The sequence below is a fragment of the Notothenia rossii genome (genome assembly GCF_949606895.1).
Source record: "Notothenia rossii genome assembly, chromosome: 4".
NCBI lineage: Eukaryota > Metazoa > Chordata > Actinopteri > Perciformes > Nototheniidae > Notothenia > Notothenia rossii.
In genome coordinates, this window is record NC_136902.1 from 50,527,152 (window position 1) to 50,553,039 (window position 25,888).

A 25,888-nucleotide genomic window follows, 5' to 3' on the forward strand; every position below is an offset into this window, starting at 1 on the left:
ACAGCTGTTCAAGAGAGCTATCCAGGTGTTTGACAGAAAGCCACAGCCACAGTCATATGGAATGCCATTTAAGCCAAAATTAAATAAATAAATAAATACATCAATAATTAAATAAATACATATATATATAAATATGCCTATGAAATAAATTATGAAATAAATAAATGAGGCAATAAATATGTATACATGTACATTTAAATACACATTTATTTATTTCATGGGACTTTTATTTCATAATGAGACATTTATTTCAAGAGACTTTTATTTCATAATGACACATTTATTTATTTCAAGAGACTTGTATTTCATAATGACACATTTATTTATTTCAAGAGAATCGTATTTCATAATGACATATTTATTTATTTCAGATGACTTGTATTTCATAATGACGCATTTATTTATTTCAGGTGACTTGTATTTCGTGATGAGACATTTCATGATGAGACATTTCCATTCCTTATATGCAAATGAACGGGGCGTGGTTAGCTCACAGATCCAGAGACCCAGACCAAAGCAACAACACCACAACACTGACTACTCGAGAAGAGGAAGAAAATGGAGGAGAAGGACTTAAACATTTTTTTATAAACTATATAATAACAACTAAATGAAAATAAGGCGGGGCAGACAACATGGAAGACGTCGGTGGGCTCCAAGATGCTATGCTATCCTTAGCAGATCAAATTGATCAACACGGTTTACCAACAGATACTGTGTTGGCCCATATTGAAGACTTTATCGAAGTACTCGGGCGGATAAGCGCTCTTCGAGATATCGACAGTGACACGGATGACGAAGTTGTAAATACTTTGACACTGATTGAGCACCGTGTTCATGTGGAAGATGTCCAAGAAGTTGGTTCAAGCACAGGTGCAGGACGCCCGCCTCTGGATATTCCATGCGATATGCTCGCTACCTATGTGCTGTCCGGTCTATCAACCCGAGAAATCGCGGATCTGTTTGGTGTGTCATCCCGCACAATTCAGAGGAGATCGGTCGAAGAAGGCCTAAGGTGAATTACTTGAGCTAACGTAAAATCAAATTATTGCTCTATCTAGCTAACGTCATACAAATAACGAGCCCATAGAAATAGAATACGAGTATACTACTATACTCATATTCTATTTATATGGTCAGCCCGCTACAACTGTCACTATGGCAACGGTACACATACAAATGGCCGCCGCTCTGACCATCCTGCATTATCTTAAAATATAATACATCCATTATCCTACTACGTTGATTTGAATGGGAATGTCCGTTCTACTCCTATTTTATTTCTATGGACGACACTGGTGGGCAAAAACGTGTATAATACAGTTAACAAAATTAAAACATGATTGACAAACAATTATTTAGTATTGTGTAGCAATATGATACGAAGAGATGTTTGAAATTGAGTATATATGTTAGACTGGTGGATGTTCGTCAACGTTAGCCAAAACGTTTATGTTGACGTTGCACACAAGTTAGGTCAGTTATTATTAACAGCTGCTCTGTCAGATATGACTATTGTTACACCGAAATCTGTTTGTATCGTGAAATTGCGGTTTTTGTTTATTCATCAAAAATGACTAAAGTCAGAGATGTTTCTTGATACACGTGAAGTTGCAGCCTGTATACATTAATGTTAAGATAACTGGAGTTGTGTTCATGCTAACTGTTACACCTAACTAACGTTGCTGTCGCTTATGTAATAAATATATAATTGAAGTGACATTACACATATATATGTTTTATGTTTTTCTACTGTAGAAAATCAGACCTATACTCTTCAATTAACAATGACGATGTAGATGCCTTGGTGATGGAGATTCAGCGCACTAATCCGAATGCTGGATATAAAATGATGCTGGGACATCTACGGTCCAGAGGCATACACATTCAAAGTAAAAATTTACAGTTTTTGTTTAACCTCAATGTTCAACCCAATTCCAAATGACGTGGGTTTAGCCAGTCGCCAATTTGAATAAACAAATAAATCTCCTTTTTCAATCAGGGCATCGAGTAAGGGCGTCAATGCAGAGAGTGGATCCAGGAGCAATCTTGATGCGAAGGTTAACCCTCCAGACTACAAGGCGTCGTCAGTACAATGTTCCTGCACCAAATAGTCTATGGCATATAGACGGTAATCACAAGCTGATCAGGTCAGTTTTTCCTGCTGCTTTTTGAGCTGTGTCCATCATAATCTAGTAGGCCACTGCTCTTGAACTCCTGTACTCAAGTGCTGCAGTCCTGCAGTTCTTTGTTCCAAGCCTGTACCACACCACCTGAAATCACTAAATAGTAACATCATGTGAGAAAACAGAGGTGAAGGTGTGATTGCTGAAATAAGTAGGCCTATCTACAGACATTGCACCCTTGGAAGTATTGAGTGTGAGACCAATTTGAAGGCTGAGGAAAAAGTAACATTAAAAGATATACGGCCAGGTCATTAATACTTAAAGATGCCTTTATCCTTTTTTAATACAAAATATAACAATGAGGGTTCTGTATGTTAGTTAGTTGAGGATATGAATTGAACTCCTTGTCTACTCATTAGATAATAATTGAGTTTGAATTTCAAACAAAAACACAATTAGATGCTACTAAAGGTACAGTCCTTGCATGGGGGCAAGCCCTCTACCACATACATCCTAGCTAAATATGAGCTCTTCTGATAGTACCATAATGTCAGTGGTGTCCAATTTTATCCGCAAAGGGTGGGTGTGAATGTGTTCCAACAAAGCAGTGACACATAAACTCACAACTAGTTGGTGCACTGGAATCGGGTGTTTCTCTGCTTGGTTGAAATGCACCCACACTGACCCTTAGTTGGGACATCCATGATGTATTTGAACAAATGTGTGTAAGCTTTGACATACAAAATTATTTATAAGCATTTTCAAAGGTATGAACATGATCCAGAATATGTCTCAATTCCAAACCGTACCATGAAATCATATGTTCACATGTTCACATGAAATCACATGTTTCCTCTTCATATTTACTCTGTTAGGGCACTGTATTAGCACCTGAGGTGGTCAAATCAGTTTTAGCCTACTAACAATCTCAGGACCCATTGGCAAAGTCCTTTTACGGAGATTAGCCTACCGGAAACCAACATTTTAGCACCTTGTGTGATTCCATCTTTAGTAGAGATGAGAGGTTAGATGTTGGAAAAAGGTACTTTAAAATATAAATGTTGTTCACCCAGCTGACAAATCTGCTCGCCTTGGTAAAGTAAATTAAGCCATTGAATTTGCTTATTTATGTACAACTTTTTTTAACTTAAAGAAGGTTAACATGCAATGTACGATAATGTTGGATATTGCAATGGCAATAATGTTTTGTGATATTGCAGGACATGTTGCTATTGCAATATCCAACGTTATCACCCAACCTGCCACAACCATACCCCTCCAACCCTATTCCTAACATAGCTTAATGAACAAGATGTGCCTTTATCAACTGTGATTTGGACATGAGGCCCCAATTCAATAACCAATTAATCCTGTTATATTTCACACAGATGGAGGATTGTTGTTCATGGTGGCATTGATGGATTCTCCAGGCTAATTGTGTACTTAAGTAGTGCCACCAACAACAGAGCTACAACTGTTCTTGAAGGCTTCTTGTCTGCTGTTGGCCAATATGGCGTGCCATCTCGAATTCGGTATGTAATGTCCTACAAATGTCTAATAAATGAAGTACAATGAGACTTATTTGACTAAAATGTATTTTAATAGCATTTGTAACACAGGTACAATTATCAAAAAGAAAATGAGTGTTCGGAATTTCAAACAAGTGTAATGAAGGTGCTCTTCGGTAATCTTAAAACAGAGCTGGGTTACAACCCACGCAGAACGGCACAAACAGCCTTCTTCAGGGTATGCTTAGACCCTGAAGAAGGCTTTCCGAGAGAAGACCTTTCTTTTGAAGGTACAATTATGTTGGATAGTCATCTTCAGATAAATGTACTTTTTTCCCCTTACAGATCTGACAAGGGGGGTGAGAATGTTAGGGTTGCTCATTTCATGGTCCAAACACAAGGGGAGAACAGGAGCTCTCATATTACTGGACGGAGTGTTCATAACCAAAGGTATGGAGGATTTAAAAAATATAAATTATTAAAGTACAATGAAACCGAGAGAAGAAGCATGTCTGTCCACCCTCACAAAACAATACTTACTTTCAGGCGGGGCAGGGGGTGATAGCGGGGCGTTTTACTGGCAGTTCATAACAAGTTCATTGGTCACTACCTAAAATCCAGCTCTCATTCGCTCATCATTGTGTTCACACTCCAGTCTGAACATAAGTGTCAATCAGCCATTACTAGTAGAACCTTGTACAACTTTTCCATCCTGCTAACTGTTGAATAATGTGACCTGCCAAAAATACAATATAAAGGCTGTATTTCTTTCTATCTTTCTTTTACAGAATTGAGCGCCTTTGGAGAGATGTGTATGAAAATGTTCTTGATCTGTTCTACACAATATTCATCCAGCTGGAGGCCCAAGGATTCCTCAATCCTGACCAAGAGATTGACCTGTATGCACTACACAGGTGCTTCATGCCACATATTCAGCATCATCTTCAGTGTTTCAAGGAGGCATGGAATCACCATGGGCTGAGGACTGCAAGCCACCGTTCACCTTTACAGTTGTGGTTACTAAACAACAGAGAAGGACAAGATTTCTCACAGGTAAACAACGTTTTTTAGATGATGTAATGTATGCCATCTTATTCCCTGGCTCAATTATTTATTTAAAATACATGCAAAATGACCCACATTGTAATTGATTACACATTCTGAACGGCTTTATTCCTTTCGTATGTCAGGTTGGTGAGGATTATGGTGTGGACTGGGAAGGACCACATACCCCCTGTGCATCTAATGTCTTTGTTCCTTAGATCCAGCTCCTGCGCCCATTGAGTGAACAAGATGTTGTGGCCCTACCAAACCCCCATGTTCCTTTCAGTCAGGCATTGGCAGTTTATCTTGAAACTGTTCAAACCCTCAGAGTTATGTTGAACCCAGAACCTTAGGTCAGGCAACATTTTCTTCGCACGATTTCAGCAGTGGTGGAAGAAGTACTTAAAACCATTACTTACGCAAAAGTACCAATACAACAATGTAAATTACAAGTCAAAGTACAGACATACTATCAACAAAAATGTACTTTAAGTATCAGCGGTAAAAGTACATGTTGTGCAATAAAATGTAAATAATAATAAATTCTGATGCAGCATGTTACTGTTGGAGCTGCTCTCATTCCTTTAGCTGTGTATTCCTCTCTACTCCTTCTTTTACATGCAAAAGCACACTTGCATGCACATACTGAAGGATATGAAAATGAAGGATTGAAGAGCGACACGATGGAAGGAAGCCGAGAGCAGGGAACAGAGAGATGGTTGTGTGGTGACGTTGAAGGGAAATCATAAAGGTGGATGACCATTAATCCTTCAGTCCTACAGATCTTTTGTTGTACAGATCTTTAGCAGCAAACCTTTTGTTCCCAAAATACCAACCACACTCCATTCCCTCTCTGCCTCTAAAACGTTATCCTTTAGTTTTTCTCTTTCAGCTTTATAGATGTTCCACATTTTCTTTAACTCCACAGTTCCTACACTTGTCACTGTTACTTTTCCCCATGACATGCAGCGTACCATTCAATGCTGTGTGATTTATTCTGAGTCTAGCTATCATCATTTCCTCCCTTCTCTTTCTTTCTTTATAAATATGTGTCTGCTGGCAGACCAGCAGACCAGCATTTATCTATCACCAGCTTATGTTAGTATTAAATATACAATGTACTCTGGTAACTATCAAAATAAAGACATTGTATAGTGTTCATAACAGTATTTTTATTTAATAAATTATACCTAATACAATAATATTACAAAAAAAACGTACATCTAAATAAATATATCATCTAAAATAGATGCGTTTGATTTAAAAATAACAAATATAATTCAAAATGTAAACAGCAACAAAGAAATTATAAACATTATTTTTCTTGTTAATATCCATTATCTTCTCTGTTATGTATCTTCCGGTCTTTGCCAATCTGGACAGCATTTCTTGGTCCTCCACGTCTTTCTCGTACAGCCACTGCTTGAAGCAAACTGAAAATAAGAAACAACAATGTTTTAACAAATCGTATTAAATTATGTGATGATAGAACTGCAAACAGAATAGCTGTAACTTTAACTAAATAAATAACTCAGTTACCTCTAATCATTAACCCATGTTTGTATCATTGAGTTAACATACATACATACGTATGCTAAACTCTTATTGCACTTTTGGCAACGAGCATTTTCCACCTCAAGACCAAGCCCCCAGGAAGTGCGCCGGACTCTGAGAAAAATATTCGTTGTGTCCAAACGGCGGTACTACAATTTCCTTATCAGTCTGTGACGTCCACCGGCCCAGAAATACTTTTTCCCCTTGACTAACATCGGGAAAGAGACGTCTGTAAATCGGTGGATAATTTTTTTGAAACTAAATAAACTACCCAGTATGAACTATTGTATAGCCTTAGAATCATTAAGTCCTTAAAGTTGTAAAATGCACTAAAAGCCGAATCTAGATTTATTCTCTCTCTCCATTCATTCTAGTGAGCCGAGAGTGTGTGCTCGGGGGGGCGGGGCTTAAGGGGCGCATGCTCTGTGAGCGCACAAACGGGTTCTTCTGCTCTGACAGCCAGGCATGCTGGGTAATCTGTGACGTTTCGCTCTCTCAAAAGTTGGGCCATTTTGACTTCATGCGCAAATGAGCAGCTCTCATAGGAAAGAACGAGACCCCGCCTCCCACGCTGTATCCAGTTCTTATTATACATCCATGCTCAAGACGGGTAACATAACTACCCTCGGGGCGCTTAGTTCTCTCCGCCATGTGTTTGAGTGCGCACACGTGTGTGTGTGTGTGTGTGTGTGTCTCTGTGTGTGTGTGTGTGTGTGTGTGTGTGTGTGTGTGTGTGTGTGTGTGTGTGTGTGTGTGTGTGTGTGTGTGTGTGTGTGTGTGTGTGTGTGTGTGTGTGTGTGTGTGTGTGTGTGTGTGTGTGTGTGTGTGTGTGTGTGTGTGTGTGTGTGTGTGTGTGTGTGTGTGTGTGTGTGTGTGTGTGTGTGTGTGTGTGTGTGTGTGTGTGTGTGTGTGTGTGTGTGTGTGTGTGTGTGTGTGTGTGTGTGTGTGTGTGTGTGTGTGTGTGTGTGTGTGTTGCATGCATGTAGCAGGTTCTGTGTGTAAACTACCCCCCCCCCTCGCACACCGACAGGGGAGAGAGATCTCTCGTCTGGATTGGAAAGATCAAAAATAAATCATAGACGCACTTCGTAGTCTTTTTGCATATTAGAAACGGAGTTGGCGACAGTAAGACTGCGATATAATGTTTGTGTAGATATAATACATATGACATCTATTTTTTAAATGTCTCCAGTACCGATAAAAAGATCGATAACGTTGGACGTTAACGGTACCACGGTCTTTAATAATTCAGCCCCGGGCCCCGTTAATACTGGGGCTCGGTACCCATCCCTAGTTTTAATTATTACATCATCAATATTACATTTCAAATAGCCAAGTACTTGGTATCTCACAAAGCGCAAGTGGCTAGTGTTGCTAAGAACATACCTGGTGATGGTGGCTCTTCGCTGCAGGATCTGGTCGATGTCCTCCTAACAGAAGCGATTGCCTTCGTCGTTCTCGTCCATGATGGCGGCGTAGGCTCCTTTCCTCAGGAGGTCCTCGATCTCCGTCTTGGAGAACTGCTGGACCGGCTAAAGGCGACGCAGAGAGACATTTACACAAGTGGATTTAGAAAACTCTTTTTGAAATTAAACTAAGCGTACTGCAACAGCGACTGACCCAAAAATGACTTGGCATCTAGAAATATGACAGATTTTTTTTTTCTCACCCCGTTGTTGTTGCCTTCTTTGTTCCCACTCGTGCTATGCAGGACAGCACGGTCCAGCCCGAGCTTCAGACTAGCTTTATCCAGCTTTTCCCTCTCATAGTTTCTAGTGATCAGACGGTACACCTTCACCGCCTTAGACTGGCCAAAACGATGACACCGAGCTTGAACCTGAAATAAAAAATTAAAAGAGGGATCAAAAGAGCAAAGTTTTTAAGCATTAAATGGGAAAATATACACTTAAAGAACCGAGGGAATAAACGGAAAGACTGTTGTTGTTGTAGCCCTATTGAACTATCTTTAGGACAGACAGAGCAGATATATATATCGTACCTGCAGGTCATTTTGAGGGTTCCAGTCAGAGTGGAATATCACACAGGTGTCCGCAGCAGTGAGGTTCACAAGCTCTTGATCAGGTGTTTGATGTGGGCTGGCATGATCCTTTCTGCAGCGATAAATAAAGAAAACAAAGAAGACCTTATTAATAATAGTAATGATGGTAACAACAATAATATTAGTACAACTATTTATATAGCACTTACACAATAATTGCAAAGTGATTCTCACAACAAAAATAAAGAACAAAACAATGTCAACAATAAAAAAAGAAAAATGTTTAGGAATGTTAAGAGACAAAGAAATGATAAACATTCTGAGAGGCCGACTACAAAAAGGTAGACTCAATGGCTCTTGATGACATCAATGAGCAGTCCCAAAACATGCTGCTGTATCAAAAGAAATAGGTCCAGATTTAGTGTTGGATGATTTGTTGTATTGATTGCTGATGGATGTTAAGATATGTTTTACAATTATAACTTATTGTAATTGGAATCAAAAAGTTTAAAATCGTAGTTTTAATAAAATGACTAGCAATATAGGGTTTATTCAACAGCGGTAAAGCATTAAGTTGCTAAATTAACGTACACTGAACTGTAAAACTTACCACTATTTAGGAAAGGACCTGATCAGAAGGATTGACTAGTAAGACAGCAAAGAGGTGGAGGAGGTCTCTGTCATGTACCATTGGTAGATGTTACACCTGAAAGAAAGATAAGGAAATAAGACAACACAGGAGGACAAACATCCTCTTAAGTAAAAGACGAAATCATTTCAAGCTTTACATCTTTCAGTCTTTATAATGCACTGTTGGAAATGACATTCCAAATGCTAAATTCAAACTCAATACCATAAATAACTGGGTAGGCCTACCAAAGTGCTTTACCTGATAGAACACGTTCCACACGGAGCAGCAACCATCCGGCTCGGCCTTTTGCTGCATATCATCTCCTCCCTCTCCACTGTTTCCAGTAGATCTCTACTGCCTCTGTCCAATAAAATTGAAATGCCCCAAAACAATCATATTTAAAAGTTAAAACAATAACTTGCTTTTGGCATTCAAATGTATTAGAATCTCACCTTTTTCCTGGATGTCAGGAAGGCGTTCCCTTCAAGTCCGTAACCAGTCATAGGAGTTCAAATGCAAAGCCTGAACGATGACAAGAGCGAGACTTACATTTTACAAGATAAGTAATACCAGAGCAGTGTGTACGACATGCAGAGAACAGATCAAATCCCCTGACAGACTCACACACTTTGGTGATGTCCTCATCTGATAATGATGTTTCATTTTTAGCAGCAAAGTAACATTGCTCAAGGTATATGTTGGACCTAACTCATGTACAGTATGTTTTGCATCTTCTCAACAATGGTCTGTATAGTTGAGTAGAAACAAACTGTCCCTAGAGTTTCAGGTAGATTAACAAAGAAAAGTTTGCAATGAAGCACAAAACCCCTCTTTGTATTAAGCTAGCTGCCACAGAAAGTACAGCTTAATATGCTAACCTGGTAGAGTTAGCTAACGTTAGCTAACTTCATGTCAAACTAAAAACCTCTAACGTGCATTACATTGACGATTTTAAACACAACTTAACTCTTTCAACTTGTAAAATAACGTTAATTTAACATACCCTTAAATAACTACATCACGTTTTTCAGAACAACACAAACTGCAGAAAACGTTAGCTGCTAACTGTTGTTAGCTAAGACAGCTAGCTCGTAACAATAGCCTCCTAGCAAACTTAAGGTTACGTTAACATTAACTTAACGTTGTAAGAAAGCAAAACGAACCTTTGAGAAATATTTTACTCTCAGACTGGGTGTAATTGTGTTGCATTGCTTACCTCCAGAAGGACTTTTAGCTGTTTCCCAGTAGAGACTAGAGAGAGCTGTCAGAGCGGTTGCTCTCAGAAGAGCAGCATTGGGCGGACCAGATAAGAACCAGTTAGTGTCAATGTTGTGGTGCTGTTGCTTTGGTCTGGGTCTCTGGATCTGTGAGCTAACCACGCCCCGTTCATTTGCATATAAGGAATGGAAATGTCTCATCATGAAATGTCTCATCATGAAATACAAGTCACCTGAAATAAATAAATGCGTCATTATGAAATACAAGTCATCTGAAATAAATAAATATGTCATTATGAAATACGATTCTCTTGAAATAAATAAATGTGTCATTATGATATACAAGTCTCTTGAAATAAATAAATGTGTCATTATGAAATAAAAGTCTCTTGAAATAAATGTCTCATTATGAAATAAAAGTCCCATGAAATAAATAAATGTGTATTTAAATGTACATGTATACATATGTATTGCCTCATTTATTTATTTCATAGGCATATTTATATATATATATATGTATTTATTTAATTATTGATGTATTTATTTATTTATTTAATTTTGGCTTAAATGGCATTCCGTACAGTCACAGTCTCCCATTTTTCCCTTTAAACTGTGGGTTTTCTCTGGAAGTTTTTCCTTGTACGATGTGAGGGTCTAAGGACAGAGGGTGTCGTATTGTCATACTGATATTCTGTACAAACTGTGAAGTCCACTGAGACAAATGTAACATTTGTGATATTGGGCTATATAAATAAACATTGATTGATTGATTGAGTCATACCACCACTGTACCATCCTTGAAAATCACAATTTCTTGAGTTTTTGACATTTTTATGTCTTTTAAAAGTATGTGTTTTTAAAAAAAAAATATTTACATGGGCTGGCACCCCTCCCCTTGGGGGAATTCATACACAGAAAACACACTGGACGCAGCACTAGGTCAGAAACCAGAGGAGACTGGGAAGTCCACCACAGACGGACCACCTTTGGACAAAATGTCCTCTCCATTAAAGGCAGCTCATTGTGGAATAGCCCCCCAACTGAGATACGGGATTGTCCCACTCTCAATAGTTTTAAAGGTCAACTTAAAGAATGGTTGAGCAACAAACAGATGTGTAATCACCGCTAAATAAATGCACTTTAACACAGGGGTATCTCCTCTTGCACTTTATGTAGCGCTTTTATCTTATCTTGCACTTTATATATCATAGCTGCTACATTGTACTGCCATGTGGTAAATGCTTGTATGCTGCTCATGCTCTTTCTGCATATCATGTATTTTATTTTTGCTGTATATATATATATAAATGTCATGTTCTTATATGCTGTATGGGACGGGACTACAGATGGAAATTAGCTCAAAGCTAAAATCCGGCTCATTTACACTTGTAAGCATTATTTTTGTTTTAAAGTGTTCATCAATGTGCACTACGGTAGCCCTGAAGAAAATTAAACATTAAAATAGGTTATCGATGTCCCCATTCCCAGTTTGTTTTGGGAATAATTGCGATGTTTACTATGTTTTGGTAGCTTTTAACAAAACAGAATTTTTGTAAAAGACTGCGACTCTAAAAGGTAAGTTTGTGATTTTAACACAGTTTCGATGAAACAATACATTATACAATATTACGACTTTTTGCCATATTTTTAACACAATATACTTGTACCTTTTTTTTTTTTGTGGTTGTAGGGCTTCAAGATATTTTGCATGTCATGCATAAACACGGTGTCATCTTTTCCTTGAAACTGACGTGCTGCCCGTTTTACAAAACAAGTTATTTTTCTGCTTCTTCATCCTCTGAATTTTCCTCCCCCGTCCCTCTTCCTTCAGCCAGCACAACAAGAATCAAGGTGGATCTGTGAAATGAAACACCTCTTCCCAAAGCGTGACTTCCCAATTGAGAGCATGCGTCTAGGGCAGTAGGGTCTAAACCAATTGGCCAGATAAACTAACATGCAGAACGTACGGTATGTTTGAAGACTAACCATTTATCCAATTCAAGCTGTCTTTAAGATGTGACATTGCGCTCTGACTATTTCCCGTAAAATGGTGACAAACTATTACTTATTCTTAAATTTGACCTCTTGCTGCTTGGTTGAAAATGATAGTTGAAAAATAACTTTTAAAAAAAAAGACTCAAACAGCGAGGGACATTATACTGGTGAAAAAAACTCTCAATTCTACAGATGACTCCCCCTCCACTCAACGCAATAAGTCCCTCCCTCCACTCAGCAAAGCATCTAAAACTAAGGACCCCACTAAGACGACAGTTTGAAAACTAGCTATGGATCTGAGAAAAACCAATTCTCCCCCCGTGAGTTGCAGCCAGGAACAAACTCCTGGACTACTATCATCACCACCATTCTGGACACCCGAATCTTGCAGTACTACTGCTGCTTATTTTGCTCCTTGGGCCAAGACTTCTCTGTTTATGGACACAGTGAAATCAGTGTTGGTTGATATTGTGGAGGGGGTGATACATCGGTACAGAGAAGAAATATGCAACGGATGCCGAGTCAGTCACCCCGGCCAGAGGCAACACGATTGTCTGAATGACATGCCCGATTTTTTCTTCAGAAACAATTACAACGCGTTAATGAAAAGACTCTGGCTCACCGACTTCATTACTGAGATCGACCAGACTCTTATTGATAAAGAAATGTTCACGGATGATTGGAGGATCCAAGGCGCTTCGGAGGCTTTTCTGCACAATCTCAAAAATTGTAGACGCCTCAAGGAGAGACTTGAAAAGATCCATGCCGAGTTGGATGGAGAAGAAGAAGACTAATAACCTGCGGTTGGTTGAAGCCAGGGATTTTTTATTTTTCAATACATTGACTTTTTCTTGAAAGTAAAATAAAAATGGGGAACTACTATGCAAAACGCTCGGTATATATTGATCAGAATGTAGTCAATACCCTTTTAATAAGTGTGGTGATGAGGACGATTGAAAACAGAGTGAATAGTGATCCCCGTGTAAACAGAATGGCTGAAGTTTGTAAACTAGAAGACATTTTGGATATCGTTCGTTCTGGCAGTACTATTCCTGGTCATTGGGAAACGATTGTAAACGAAACATTTAAAGTGGTCCTGGAATCTTCATTTTCCGAAACATTCTGTAACATTACCGAAGAAATGAAACAGACATCAAAAATGTATCATGTGCTCTCATTGTATGCTCTGTTTGTAGATGTAATGCATCCTTGTGTCAAAAACAGCATACACATGAATATTTTGACTGAAGTGAAAAAACTCCATCATGATATTTCCAGTAATCTGGGGAATTCTAAGCTGGAGACGGTCCTGGGGATGTTACAATCAGTATAACTATTGATTTTGTGTGTGAAAATGTTTAAATGTAAATAGGAAAAAAAAAAATTAAAAGTGTTTTTTACATTTTAAAAACTGTTGTCTTCATTATAGCAAGGGGAGCGTGTCTGATACATGTGTATTACAGTCCTTCACATGCACTGTTGTCTTCATTATAACAAGGGGAGGATAACAGTGAAGATGTATGATACATGTGTATCGAAACGTGCGTATTATACCCCCACAGAAACACAGAAACACAGAAACACCAAAACACAGAGACACAGAACTACAGAAACACAGAAACACAGAACAACAGAGACACAGAAACACAGAAACACAGAAACATGGAAACACAGAAACACAGAAAACACAGAAACACAGAAACACAAAAACACAAAAACACAAAAAAAACCTGAAACACCGACACACCGAGACACAGAACCACAGAAACACAGAAACACAAAAACACAGAGAAACACAGAAACACAGAAACACAAAAACACAAAAACACTGAAACACCGACACACCAAGACACAGAACCACAGAACCACAGAAACACAGAAACACAAAAACACAGAAACACAGAAACACAAAAACACAGACACAAAGAAAACACAGAAACACAGAAACACAAAAACACAGAAACACGACACACAGAAACACAGAAAACACAGAAACACAGAACCACAGAAACACAGAAAACACAGAAAACACAGAAACACAGAAACACAGAAAACACAGAAACACAGAACCACAGAAACACCGAAAACACTGAAAACACAAAAAACAGGCTTGTGTGCTAGTATGGTTTTTCAATAAACACATCAGTATTTTAAAAAGTCAATGGGAGGCTGATACTATTTGACTTTTTTTTCAGTGTTTCAGTGGTTTCAGTGTTTTCTGTGTTTCTGTGTTTCTGTGTTTCCATGTTTCTGTGTTTCTGTGGGGGTATAATACTCACGTTTCAATACACATGTATCATACATCTTCACTGTTACCCTCCCCTTGTTATAATGAAGACAACAGTGCATGTGAAGGACTGTAATACACATGTATCAGAAACGCTCCCCTTGCTATAATGAAGACAACAGTTTTTAAAATGTAAAAAACACTTTTTTTTATTTTTTTTAAAAAATGTCCTATTTACATTTAAACATTTTCACACACAAAATCAATAGTTATACTGATTGTAACATCCCCAGGACCGTCTCCAGCTTAGAATTCCCCAGATTACTGGAAATATCATGATGGAGTTTTTTCACTTCAGTCAAAATATTCATGTGTATGCTGTTTTTGACACAAAGATGCATTACATCTACAAACAGAGCATACAATGAGAGCACATGATACACTTTTGATGTTTGTTTCATTTCTTCGGTAATGTTACAGAATGTTTCGGAAAATGAAGATTCCAGGCCAATTTAAATGTTTCGTTTACAATCATTTCCCAATGACCAGGAATAGTACTGCCAGAACAAACGATATCCAAAATGTCTTCGAGTTTACAAACTTCAGCCATTCTGTTTACGCGGGGATCACTATTCACTCTGTTTTCAATCGTCCTCATCACCATACTTATTAAAAGGGTATTGACTACATTCTGATCAATATATACCGAGCGTTTTGCATAGTAGTTCCCATTTTTATTTTACTTTAAAGAAAAAGTCAATGTATCGAAAAAGAAAAAATCACTGGCTTCAACCAACCGCAGGTTATTAGTCTTTTTCTTCTCCATCCAACTCGGCATGGATCTTTTCAAGTCTCTCCTTGAGGCGTCTACAATTTTTGAGATTGTGCAGAAAAGTCTCCGAAGCGCCTTGGATCCTCCAATCAGCTGTGAAAATTTCTTTATCAATAAGAGTTTGGTCGATCTCAGTAATGAAGTCGGTGAGCCAGAGTCTTTTCATTAACGCGTTGTAATTGTTTCTGAAGAAAAAATCGGGCATGTCATTCAGACAATCGTGTTGCCTCTGGCCGGGGTGACTGACTCGGCATCCGTTGCATATTTCTTCTCTGTACCGATGTATCACCCCCTCCACAATATCAACCAACACTGATTTCACTGTGTCCATAAACAGAGACGTCTTGGCCCAAGGAGCAAAATAAGCAGCAGTAGTACTGCAATATTCGGGTGTCCAGAATGGTGGTGATGATGGTAGTCCAGGAGTTTGTTCCTGGCTGCAACTCGCGGGGGGAGACTTGGTCTTTCTCAGATCCATAGCTAGTTTTCAAACTGTCGTCTTAGTGGGGTCCTTTGTTTTGATTGCTTTGCTGAGTGGAGGGAGGGACTTATTGCGTTGAGTGGAGGGGGAGTCATCTGTAGAATTGAGAGTTTTTTTCACCAGTATAATGTCCCTCGCTGTTTGAGTCTTTTTTTTTTAAAGTTATTTTTCAACAATCATTTTCAACCAAGCAGCAAGAGGTCAAATTTAAGAATAAGTAATAGTTTGTCACCATTTTACGGGAAATAGTCAGAGCGCAATGTCACATCTTAAAGACAGCTTGAACTGGATAAATGGTCTTCAAACATACCGTACGTTCTGCATGTTAGTTTATCTGGCCAATTGGTTTAGACCCTACTGCCCTAGACACATGCTCTCAATTGGGAAGTCACGCTTTGGGACGAGGTGTTTCATTTCACAGATCCACCTTGATTCTTGTTGTGCTGGCTGAAGGAAGAGGGACGGGGGAGGAAATTCAGAGAATGAAGAAGCAGAAAAATAACTTGTTTTGTAAAACGGGCAGCACGTCAGTTTCAAGGAAAAGATGACACTGTGTTTATGCATGACATGCAAAATATCTTGAAGCCCTACAACCACAAAAAAAAAAAGGTACAAGTATATTGTGTTAAAAATATGGCAAAAAGTCGTAATATTGTATAATGTATTGTTTCATCGAAACAGTGTTAAAATCACAAACTTGCCTTTTAGAGTCGCAGTCTTTTACAAAAATTCTGTTTTGTTAAGAGCTACCAAAACATAGTAAACATCGCAATTATTCCCAAAACAAACTGGGAATGGGGACATCGATAACCTATTTTAATGTGTAATTTTCTTCAGGGCTACCGTAGTGCACATTGATGAACACTTTAAAACAAAAATAATGCTTACAAGTGTAAATGAGCCGGATTTTAGCTTTGAGCTAATTTCCATCTGTAGTCCCGTCCCATACAGCATATAAGAACATGACATTTATATATATATATACAGCAAAAATAAAATACATGATATGCAGAAAGAGCTTGAGCAGCATACAAGCATTTACCACATGGCAGTACAATTTAGCAGCTATGATATATAAAGTGCAAGATAAGATACAAGCGCTACATAAAGTGCAAGAGGAGATACCCCTGTGTTAAAGTGCATTTATTTAGCGGTGATTACACATCTGTTTGTTGCTCAACCATTCTTTAAGTTGACCTTTAAAACTATTGAGAGTGGGACAATCCCGTATCTCAGTTGGGGGGCTATTCCACAATGAGCTGCCTTTAATGGAGAGGACATTTTGTCCAAAGGTGGTCCGTCTGTGGTGGACTTCCCAGTCTCCTCTGGTTTCTGACCTAGTGCTGCGTCCAGTGTGTTTCCTGTGGATGAATTCCCCCAAGGGGAGGGGGGCCAGCCCATGTAAATATTATTTTTTTAAAAACACATACTTTTAAAAGACATAAAAATGTCAAAAACTCAAGAAATTGTGATTTTCAAGGATGGTACAGTGGTGGTATGACTGTGGCTTTCTGTCAAACACCTGGATAGCTCTCTTGAACAGCTGTTCTATGGGTTTCAGGTGTGTGGCACAAGCAAACGACCAGTTTGTAAAACAGTATTCAATGTGGGATAGAATCATACAGTGGAGGTATGACTTTGCAGCATTGACAGTTAAGAAAAAGGTCTAATTTGTTTAAAATGTTGCAAGTTGAATTTAATGGTATTGGATACTTTCTGGATATGTTTCTTAAAAAGTCAAGTGCGAGTTCCAATATGACACTCTCTGTTCAAGATACTTGCACTGGGAGACTAGTTCTATTTCTGCTCCATTTAAAAATACATTGGATCCTTCGATTTTGATTGATCGTTTACTGAACATCGTCGTTGAGAGTTTTTTCACCAGTATAATGTCCCTCGCTGTTTGAGTCTTTTTTTTTAAAGTTTTTTTTTCATCTATCATTTTCAACCAAGCAGCAAGAGGTCAAATTTAAGAATAAGTAATAGTTTGTCACGATTTTACGGGGGATAGTCAGAGCGCAATGTCACATCTTAAAGACAGCTTGAACTGGATAAATGGTTAGTCTTCAAACATACCGTACGTTCTGCATGTTAGTATATCTGGCCAATTGGTTTAGACCCTACTGCCCTAGACGCATGCTCTCAATAGGGAAGTCACGCTTTGGGAAGAGGTGTTTCATTTCACAGATCCACCTTGATTCTTGTTGTGCTGGCTGAAGGAAGAGGGACGGGGGAGGAAAATTCAGAGGATGAAGAAGCAGAAAAATAACTTGTTTTGTAAAACGGGCAGCACGTCAGTTTCAAGGAAAAGATGACACCGTGTTTATGCATGACATGCAAAATATCTTGAAGCCCTACAACCACAAAAAAAAGATTGTGTTAAAAATATGGCAAAAAAGTCGTAATATTGTATAATGTATTGTTTCATCGAAACAGTGTTAAAATCACAAACTTGCCTTTTAGAGTCGCAGTCTTTTACAAATATTCTGTTTTGTTAAGAGCTACCAAAAACATAGTAAACATCGTAATTATTCCCAAAATAAACTGGGAATGGGGACATCGATAACATATTTTAATGTTTAATTTTCTTCAGGGCTACCGTAGTGCACATTGATGAACACTTTAAAACAAATATAATGCTTACAAGTGTAAATGAGCCGGATTTTAGCTCTGAGCTAATTTCCATCTTTAGTCCCGTCACATACAGCCAGGGCCGCCTTAATGCACGGGCTGACCTGGGCTGAAGCCCAGGGGCCTACGGAGATCGGGGGCCTATCATGAGCCAATTAAAAAATTTAAAAATTTAAAAAAAAAATCTTTTTTTTTATTTCGGGTGTTTTTTTTAATTTTTTTAAATAAACAAATTCTTGGCTTTCATAATAGGAAACTTTCATTTCCAAAATCACACGATAAATACATTTTTGAATCTTGTAAAGGGAAGACGACAGCTCTCCCTCGCCACTCTGCTGTTCCACAGCGCCGCCCCCCTCCCTCCACTGAAATTATTATTGTAAGACGTAGAGTAATGATAGATAACACAGCAAGGTCCGTTACAGTTTGTTTTCATCTGATTTAAAAAAAACAAAGTCTTGGCTTTCAGAATATTAAACTTGTTTCGGCAAATTCAGATGATAAATACAACTTTGAAGCTTGTAACGGCATAATTACAAGCGGAGAACGGAGTAACTTGACGTCACAGCAGGCATAACAACAGCCGATGTTTCTCGTGAGGGTTTTCCCCGGGAAACAAACACAATACACACAAACGCAAATATACACAAACACACACACACACGTCAGAATGAGAATATGTTTCACATGTGACTTATTCAAATTGCGAGTGATTGAGTGAAGAAAAAGTTTGAGTGGCGCTCGGAAAAGGAAATTGTTGAGGGAAAAGGAGTTTCGAGACAAGCAGCTATTACAAAAAATGCTGAAGCTTACAGGTTATTTTAAACCTGTAGGCCAGGATGAGGAGGAAGGACAGATGAGTTCTGTACCGAGCGGTAGCGGTGCCGGCCGCGGGGCCTCGGAGACAAGTAGGCCGTCTGGTTCTGATAGCGATGGAGTAGCGGGAGAGGACAAACAGACAGGAGGGACATTATCTATTGGAGGAGATGGAGAGGACGACGAGGACTTGCTACGTGGAGGGGATCCAACGGCAACCGGACAAATACATGAGGGAGGCCCGATACGTCACTCATATGGAGGAGAGGACCAGGCGCGTGTAGAGCAGAGTGGAGAAGTGCGATCACAGAGCCTGCCGAGGCTATAAATGACTTTGATTTGTTGTTTAAATAGGGGGCCTACAAAAACTATCAGCCCCAGGGCCTGATGGCAGGTTAAGGCGGGCTTGCATACAGCATATAAGAACATGACATTTATATATATACATACAGCAAAAATAAATACATGATATGCAGAAAGAGCATGAGCAGCATATTCAAGGATGGTACAGTGGTGGTATGACTGTGGCTTTCTGTCAAACACCCGGATAGCTCTCTTGAACAGCTGTTCTATGGGTTTCAGGTGTGTGGCACAAGCAAACGACCAGTTTGTAAAACAGTATTCAATGTGGGATAGAATCATACAGTGGAGGTATGACTTTGCAGCATTGACAGTTAAGAAAAGGTCTAATTTGTTTAAAATGTTGCAAGTTGAATTTAATGGTATTGGATACTTTCTGGATATGTTTCTTAAAAAGTCAAGTGCGAGTTCCAATATGACACTCCCTGTTCAAGATACTTGCACTGGGAGACTAGTTCTATTTCTGCTCCATTTAAAAATACATTGGATCCTTCGATTTTGATTGATCGTTTACTGAACATCGTCGTTGAGAGTTTTTTCACCAGTATAATGTCCCTCGCTGTTTGAGTCTTTTTTTTTAAAGTTATTTTTTCATCTATCATTTTCAAACAAGCAGCAAGAGGTCAAATTTAAGAATAAGTAATAGTTTGTCACCATTTTACGGGGGATAGTCAGAGCGCAATGTCACATCTTAAAGACAGCTTGAACTGGATAAATGGTTAGTCTTCAAACATACCGTACGTTCTGCGTGTTAGTATATCTGGCCAATTGGTTTAGACCCTACTGCCCTAGACGCATGCTCTCAATAGGGAAGTCACGCTTTGGGAAGAGGTGTTTCATTTCACAGATCCACCTTGATTCTTGTTGTGCTGGCTGAAGGAAGAGGGACGGGGGAGGAAAATTCAGAGGATGAAGAAGCAGAAAAATAACTTGTTTTGTAAAACGGGCAGCACGTCAGTTTCAAGGAAAAGATGACACCGTGTTTATGCATGACATGAAAAATATCTTGAAGCCCTACAACCACAAAAAAAAAGATTGTGTTAAAAATATGGCAAAAAAGTCGTAATATTGTATAATGTATTGTTTCATCGAAACAGTGTTAAAATTACAAACTTGCCTTTTAGAGTCGCAGTCTTTTACAAAAATTCTGTTTTGTTAAGAGCTACCAAAAACATAGTAAACATCGCAATTATTCCCAAAACAAACTGGGAATGGGGACATCGATAATATATTTTAATGTTTAATTTTCTTCAGGGCTACCGTAGTGCACATTGATGAACACTTTAAATCAAATATAATGCTTACAAGTGTAAATGAGCCGGATTTGAGCTCTGAGCTAATTTCCATCTATAGTCCCGTCACATACAGCATATAAGAACATGACATTTATATATATACATACAGCAAAAATAAATACATGATATGCAGAAAGAGCATGAGCAGCATATTCAAGGATGGTACAGTGGTGGTATGACTGTGGCTTTCTGTCAAACACCTGGATAGCTCTCTTGAACAGCTGTTCTATGGGTTTCAGGTGTGTGGCACAAGCAAACGACCAGTTTGTAAAACAGTATTCAATGTGGGATAGAATCATACAGTGGAGGTATGACTTTGCAGCATTGACAGTTAAGAAAAAGGTCTAATTTGTTTAAAATGTTGCAAGTTGAATTTAATGGTATTGGATACTTTCTGGATATGTTTCTTAAAAAGTCAAGTGCGAGTCCAATATGACACTCTCTGTTCAAGATACTTGCACTGGGAGACTATTTCTATTTCTGCTCCATTTAAAAAATACATTGGATCCTTCGATCCTTAAAACTAGAACACTGATGGCTGGCTTACGCTACAAACTTCATCACCTTTTAACAAGAGAGTAAGTATATAAAACGTTATTTTGTATATTTTAAACATCAGCAGAAACAGAGAGAGATGGCAGGACACTGTGTTTTAGAGAGAACCCCTCCCCCCTGCGTCAGCAAACGGCTTGCGCGGTAATACCATCGCCCAGATGGTCCGCTTTTAGTTTCCCAGACGGTGCTTGTCAGGACTCTTTTCACTTCTGGCGGCGGGGGGATATTTCCTTCTTCTTCCTCCACATTGAGGGGTAACGATGAAAACTCTTCTTTGATCTCGCTTTTTGTTTGCGTTTCTTTGCTTTTTGTTGCACATATCTTGTACACCGCTGGTTCCACAGTGTTTTCTTGATGCACTACTTCTTCCGATACAATGGTTGCGTGGAGATCTCTGGAAGACACCAGAGTTAACACAGTCCAATCTGTTGAGGTCAACGTTGCTTTAACACTGTGGGGTCCATACGTTTCTCCATTCTTCAGATTGTAGAAATGCAGTTCATTCGCCATATAGTTGAATACGTATCCCCAAACATGTTCATTTTCCAGAAGCCATTTCTCTTCAAGATCTTCGACCGGAGGTGTTTGAACCCGGCACAGATACTGCATCCGTTTCTTGATTGGCGCTCCGGACGGATGGCGGTAAGTTGTCACAGGCGTCTCGCTGATTAAACCCATATCGAGGCGTCTCTTGGCCATTTTTTCTTTTTGGAAAGATGACTTGATGATTGGAAATCACTGGCTTTTTATCTGCACGGGGTTCTTTTTTTTTTATCTCACTCCACCCCTTCGGTCTTCTGACATCACATAATGTGGCGGGCCCTTCTGTCACTTTTATGTATACTAATGTGATGGAAGCGGCATTTTGTTTTAATAGACTTGGGGGCGGGCCCACCTGTCACTTTTTATGCATACTAATGTGATTGAAACATTTTTTATTATACACCATAAGGCGCAACAGTGGGGGCTTTTCACACCTGTGAATACACATCACCCCCCTCCTATCAACGGATCTCACACCTACTTTGGATATCACACCTACTTGAGATCTCACACCTCGAATAAAGGGGAGGCGGGACTTAGCTCATTAGCATAAGTAGGGAGAGGTGTGACCTGTCACAGCACCTGTCACTTTCTATGCATACTAATGTGATGGAAGCGGGATGAATAATACTACTCTTGGTATCAAAACATTTCTTCCTCCCTCCTTTCACAGAAACTGTTCTCATACCACGCTCAGTGTTAAGGCACTTGTTTTTACAAAGTGAAAAGATACAAACCATTTTAGAATAGCAATGATTTATACAACATGAGATCCACCATATTAGAAAAATATAAAGTAATAAAGAAATAAATAAAAATATCTTGGATTGGCAAAGTAAATTGAAAAATAAAAATAAACTATCTTGGAATAGTGTAAAGTAAATTGAAAATGGAATCACTCCATTTTTGTCATGTCCAAGAAACTTATAGTGAAAGTTTATTCTTTATGTTAGAGTTGTCATGTCCCTTTGTCTTGTGCTTTATGTCTATGCCCTTAATTATTTCTTCCTCTCATTTCAGGCCTCCACGCTCCCCGTCCCTTTCTGTCTCCTGCGTCCTTGATTATTTTCCCCGCCCTGATTGTTTCCAACTGTGTCCCCTTTACCTGTGTATATATTGTGTTAGCTCCCTCCTGTTAATTGTCAGTTCGTTGTCACTCGAAGACCTACGTATCGGCTTACCTCACGGACCTTTCACTGACCTTTCACGAACCTATGCTATAGATCACGATTCTAGTCTTCCTCGAAAGAGTGTTTTGTTTTCCTTATTTTATTACTGTGCAAAATTCCAGTAAAGTCTTTATTTTGAAACGCTATCTGAGTCTGAGTTTTGAGTCGTGCAATTGAGTTCATGCCTCACTGTTCACCCCTTGACAGTACGAACTGACCATCAAAATGAACTCAGCCGACTCAGATCAGATTAAGAACGCTATCCGCTCTCAGGGCCAACGTCTTGGGCAACAAGAGGAGCATATGGCCACCATGCAGCAGGGAGTGCAGAATCTAACCAGCAGCCAGAGGGAACTACAAACATCTGTGACGACCCAAGTGAATCTACTGGCAGCAGAGGTTCAGCATGTGCTCACTCACCTGCAGGCTGATTCTCCTCCTACGACTCCTCCGGTTCCAGCGGTGACCGGATTCGATCCCAACTGGGTTACTGAGCCGCACAGTGCTTCCATGCGTCTGGCTCCACCCGAAAAGTACTCCGGAGACTCAGAAGGCTGCCGGCCGTTCATCGTGCAGTGTGAGTTACACTATCACCACCAACCGGCTGCTTTTCCCACGGACAATTCCAAAGTGGCTTTTATGATCTCTCATCTCTCCGGCCGAGCAGCAGCGTGGGCCACGGCAGAATGGTCCCGAGGCTCGCCTATCTGCGGGTCTCTGGAAAACTTCATAGACACTATGAGGAAGACCTTCGATCAAACCACGCCGGGCAGGGAAGCAGCTCGGGCTCTGATCAAGCTGCGACAACATCAGCGGAGTGTGGCTGACTACGCCATCGAGTTCCGGACTAAGGCAGCCGACAGCGGCTGGAACTCCGCTGCATTGTTTGACGCTTTCGTCAGCGGTCTCTTGGATTCTTTACAAGACCAGCTGGCGCCTCTCGATCTGCCCGCTGACTTGGACTCTGTCATATCCATGGCTATAAGGATAGACAATCGTTTGACGGAGAGGAGAAGGAATAAATCCAAGGATGCGGTTGATCCGCCTCTCCAGAGGAGACGCTCGCCGCTGGATATTACTTCTTCTTGGAGGCTACGTCACCCCTCACCACCTGCGTTCCGGACAACAGCGCCCCCTGGCTCCGTAGAGGAGCCAATAAAGTTGGGCCGCGCCAAGCTGTCGCTGGCAGAACGTCAGCGTCGATTCAAGGAGGGTCTGTGTTTCTACTGCGGGCAGCGCGGACACCCACAAGCGGCTTGTCCGGTAAAAAAGGAGGCTCACCAATAAAGAGGAGTACGTTGGTGAGCCGGATCTCTTCCTCTGACTTTCCTCCTGGCACCCTGACCCGGATCCAGGTAAAAATCAGAGACAATGTAGTTACTCATGGTGTTCTCATTGACTCAGGGGCAGACGAAAGTCTTATGGATTGGGGTTTAGTTAAAAAATGGGACATAAAAACTAAACCTCTACCCCAGCCTCTTGAAGCGAGTGCTCTCGATGGGCGGCTGTTGTTTAAAGTGACTCACCAAACAGAGCCTTTGGAAGTAAGATGTAATGATAACCACCACGAGACAATGTCTTTTCACTTATTTAACTCAGCCCAACATCCACTCATTTTGGGGTTTCCCTGGTTGAAACTTCATAACCCTCACATAGATTGGCAATCTGGGAGGGTGGAGGGGGGGGGGAAAGAATTGCATTGATCACTGTTTTAAGCAGGTAGCAAAGATTGACAGGAGATGTAACACTGGGAGTGTTAGGCAGGATACAGTCCCAAAAATATATCTTCCGGATGTACTTTCAGTTCCTTCCTGCTACCACGACCTTAGTGAAGTCTTTAGTAAGTCCAAAGCTCTGGCTCTTCCTCCTCACCGCTCCTATGACTGTGCTATTGACTTGATTGCCGGGTCTCCCATTCCTAAGGGTCGACTTTATGCAATTTCAGGACCTGAGAAAGAGGCCATGAAGGACTATATTGATGCCTCCCTCAAAACAGGGCTTATTCGTCATTCCTCATCCCCAGCAGGTGCAGGGTTTTTTTTCGTGGGCAAGAAGGATGGGTCTCTTAGGCCCTGTATCGACTACTCACCTCTCAATGACATTACGGTTAAAAACCGGTACCCCCTCCCTCTCATCTCGTCCGCTTTCGAGCAGCTTCAGGAAGCCAAGGTTTTCACCAAGTTAGACCTGCGTAACGCCTATCATTTGGTCAGGATCAGGGAGGGCGATGAATGGAAGACGGGTTTTAACACCCCTTCAGGACATTATGAATACCTGGTCATGCCGTTTGGATTGTCAAACGCTCCTGCAGTCTTCCAGGCTATGATCAACGACGTGTTGAGGGAGTTTCTGAACCGTTTCGTTTTTGTTTATCTGGACGACATTCTGATCTACTCCCCTGACCTTCACACCCACAAACAACATGTCCGCCTGGTTCTACAGAAACTGCTCCAAAATAAGTTGTTTGTCAAAGCTGAAAAGTGTGAATTTCATGTAGAAACAGTCACTTTTTTGGGCTTCATCATTTCCCCAGGTCAGGTTAGGATGGACCCAGAAAAAGTTGGCGCAGTAGCAAGTTGGCCTACCCCTGACTCTCGCAAGAAAGTGCAGCAGTTTTTAGGCTTTGATAATTTTTACAGACGTTTTGTGCGGAGCTTCAGCGCTATTGCAGCCCCTCTTCATGTCCTCACGTCCCCTCAGGTGCCTTTTGTGTGGTCTCCTCAGGCTGAGGAGGCTTTTTCTCGGCTGAAAAAGATGTTCACCACTGCCCCCATACTTACCATGCCGGATCCCACTCGCCAGTTCGTGGTGGAAGTGGATGCCTCCAACGAGGGGGTGGGAGCGGTCCTCTCCCAGCAACAACAGAAGGACAACAAACTTCACCCCTGCCCTTTCCTGTCCAGGA

General features: G+C 40.2%; 1 protein-coding gene and 1 long non-coding RNA gene across 5 annotated transcripts; one reads left to right on the forward strand and one right to left on the reverse strand.

Annotated features, from left to right (window-relative positions):
- Positions 1–585: 585 nt before the first annotated feature.
- On the forward strand, positions 586–5,331 carry LOC307036291 (uncharacterized protein). Of its 3 annotated transcripts, XM_079676470.1 has the most exons (8): positions 586–1,015; positions 1,759–1,892; positions 2,003–2,150; positions 3,515–3,658; positions 3,980–4,084; positions 4,423–4,446; positions 4,549–4,687; positions 4,825–5,331. In XM_079676470.1, the coding sequence occupies exons 1-8, from the start codon at positions 636–638 to the stop codon at positions 4,894–4,896; spliced, it is 1,146 nt and encodes a 381-aa protein (XP_079532596.1). In that variant the 5' UTR covers positions 586–635; the 3' UTR covers positions 4,897–5,331. The 3 variants fall into 3 exon arrangements, with proteins under 3 accessions (XP_079532596.1, XP_079532597.1, XP_079532595.1); XM_079676471.1 differs by lacking the exon at positions 4,423–4,446; XM_079676469.1 differs by having other exon boundaries at positions 587–1,015; positions 4,423–4,687.
- A 146-nt stretch (positions 5,332–5,477) lies between these two features.
- On the reverse strand, positions 5,478–10,499 carry LOC307036292. 2 transcript variants are annotated; one of them, XR_013807306.1, is made up of 8 exons: positions 10,079–10,498; positions 9,315–9,384; positions 9,121–9,222; positions 8,842–8,937; positions 8,232–8,343; positions 7,902–8,069; positions 7,619–7,764; positions 5,478–6,111 (listed from the first exon to the last, which is right to left on the reverse strand). It is a non-coding gene; the product is annotated as an uncharacterized lncRNA (long non-coding RNA). The 2 variants fall into 2 exon arrangements; XR_013807305.1 differs by having other exon boundaries at positions 9,121–9,384; positions 10,079–10,499.
- Positions 10,500–25,888: the final 15,389 nt, after the last annotated feature.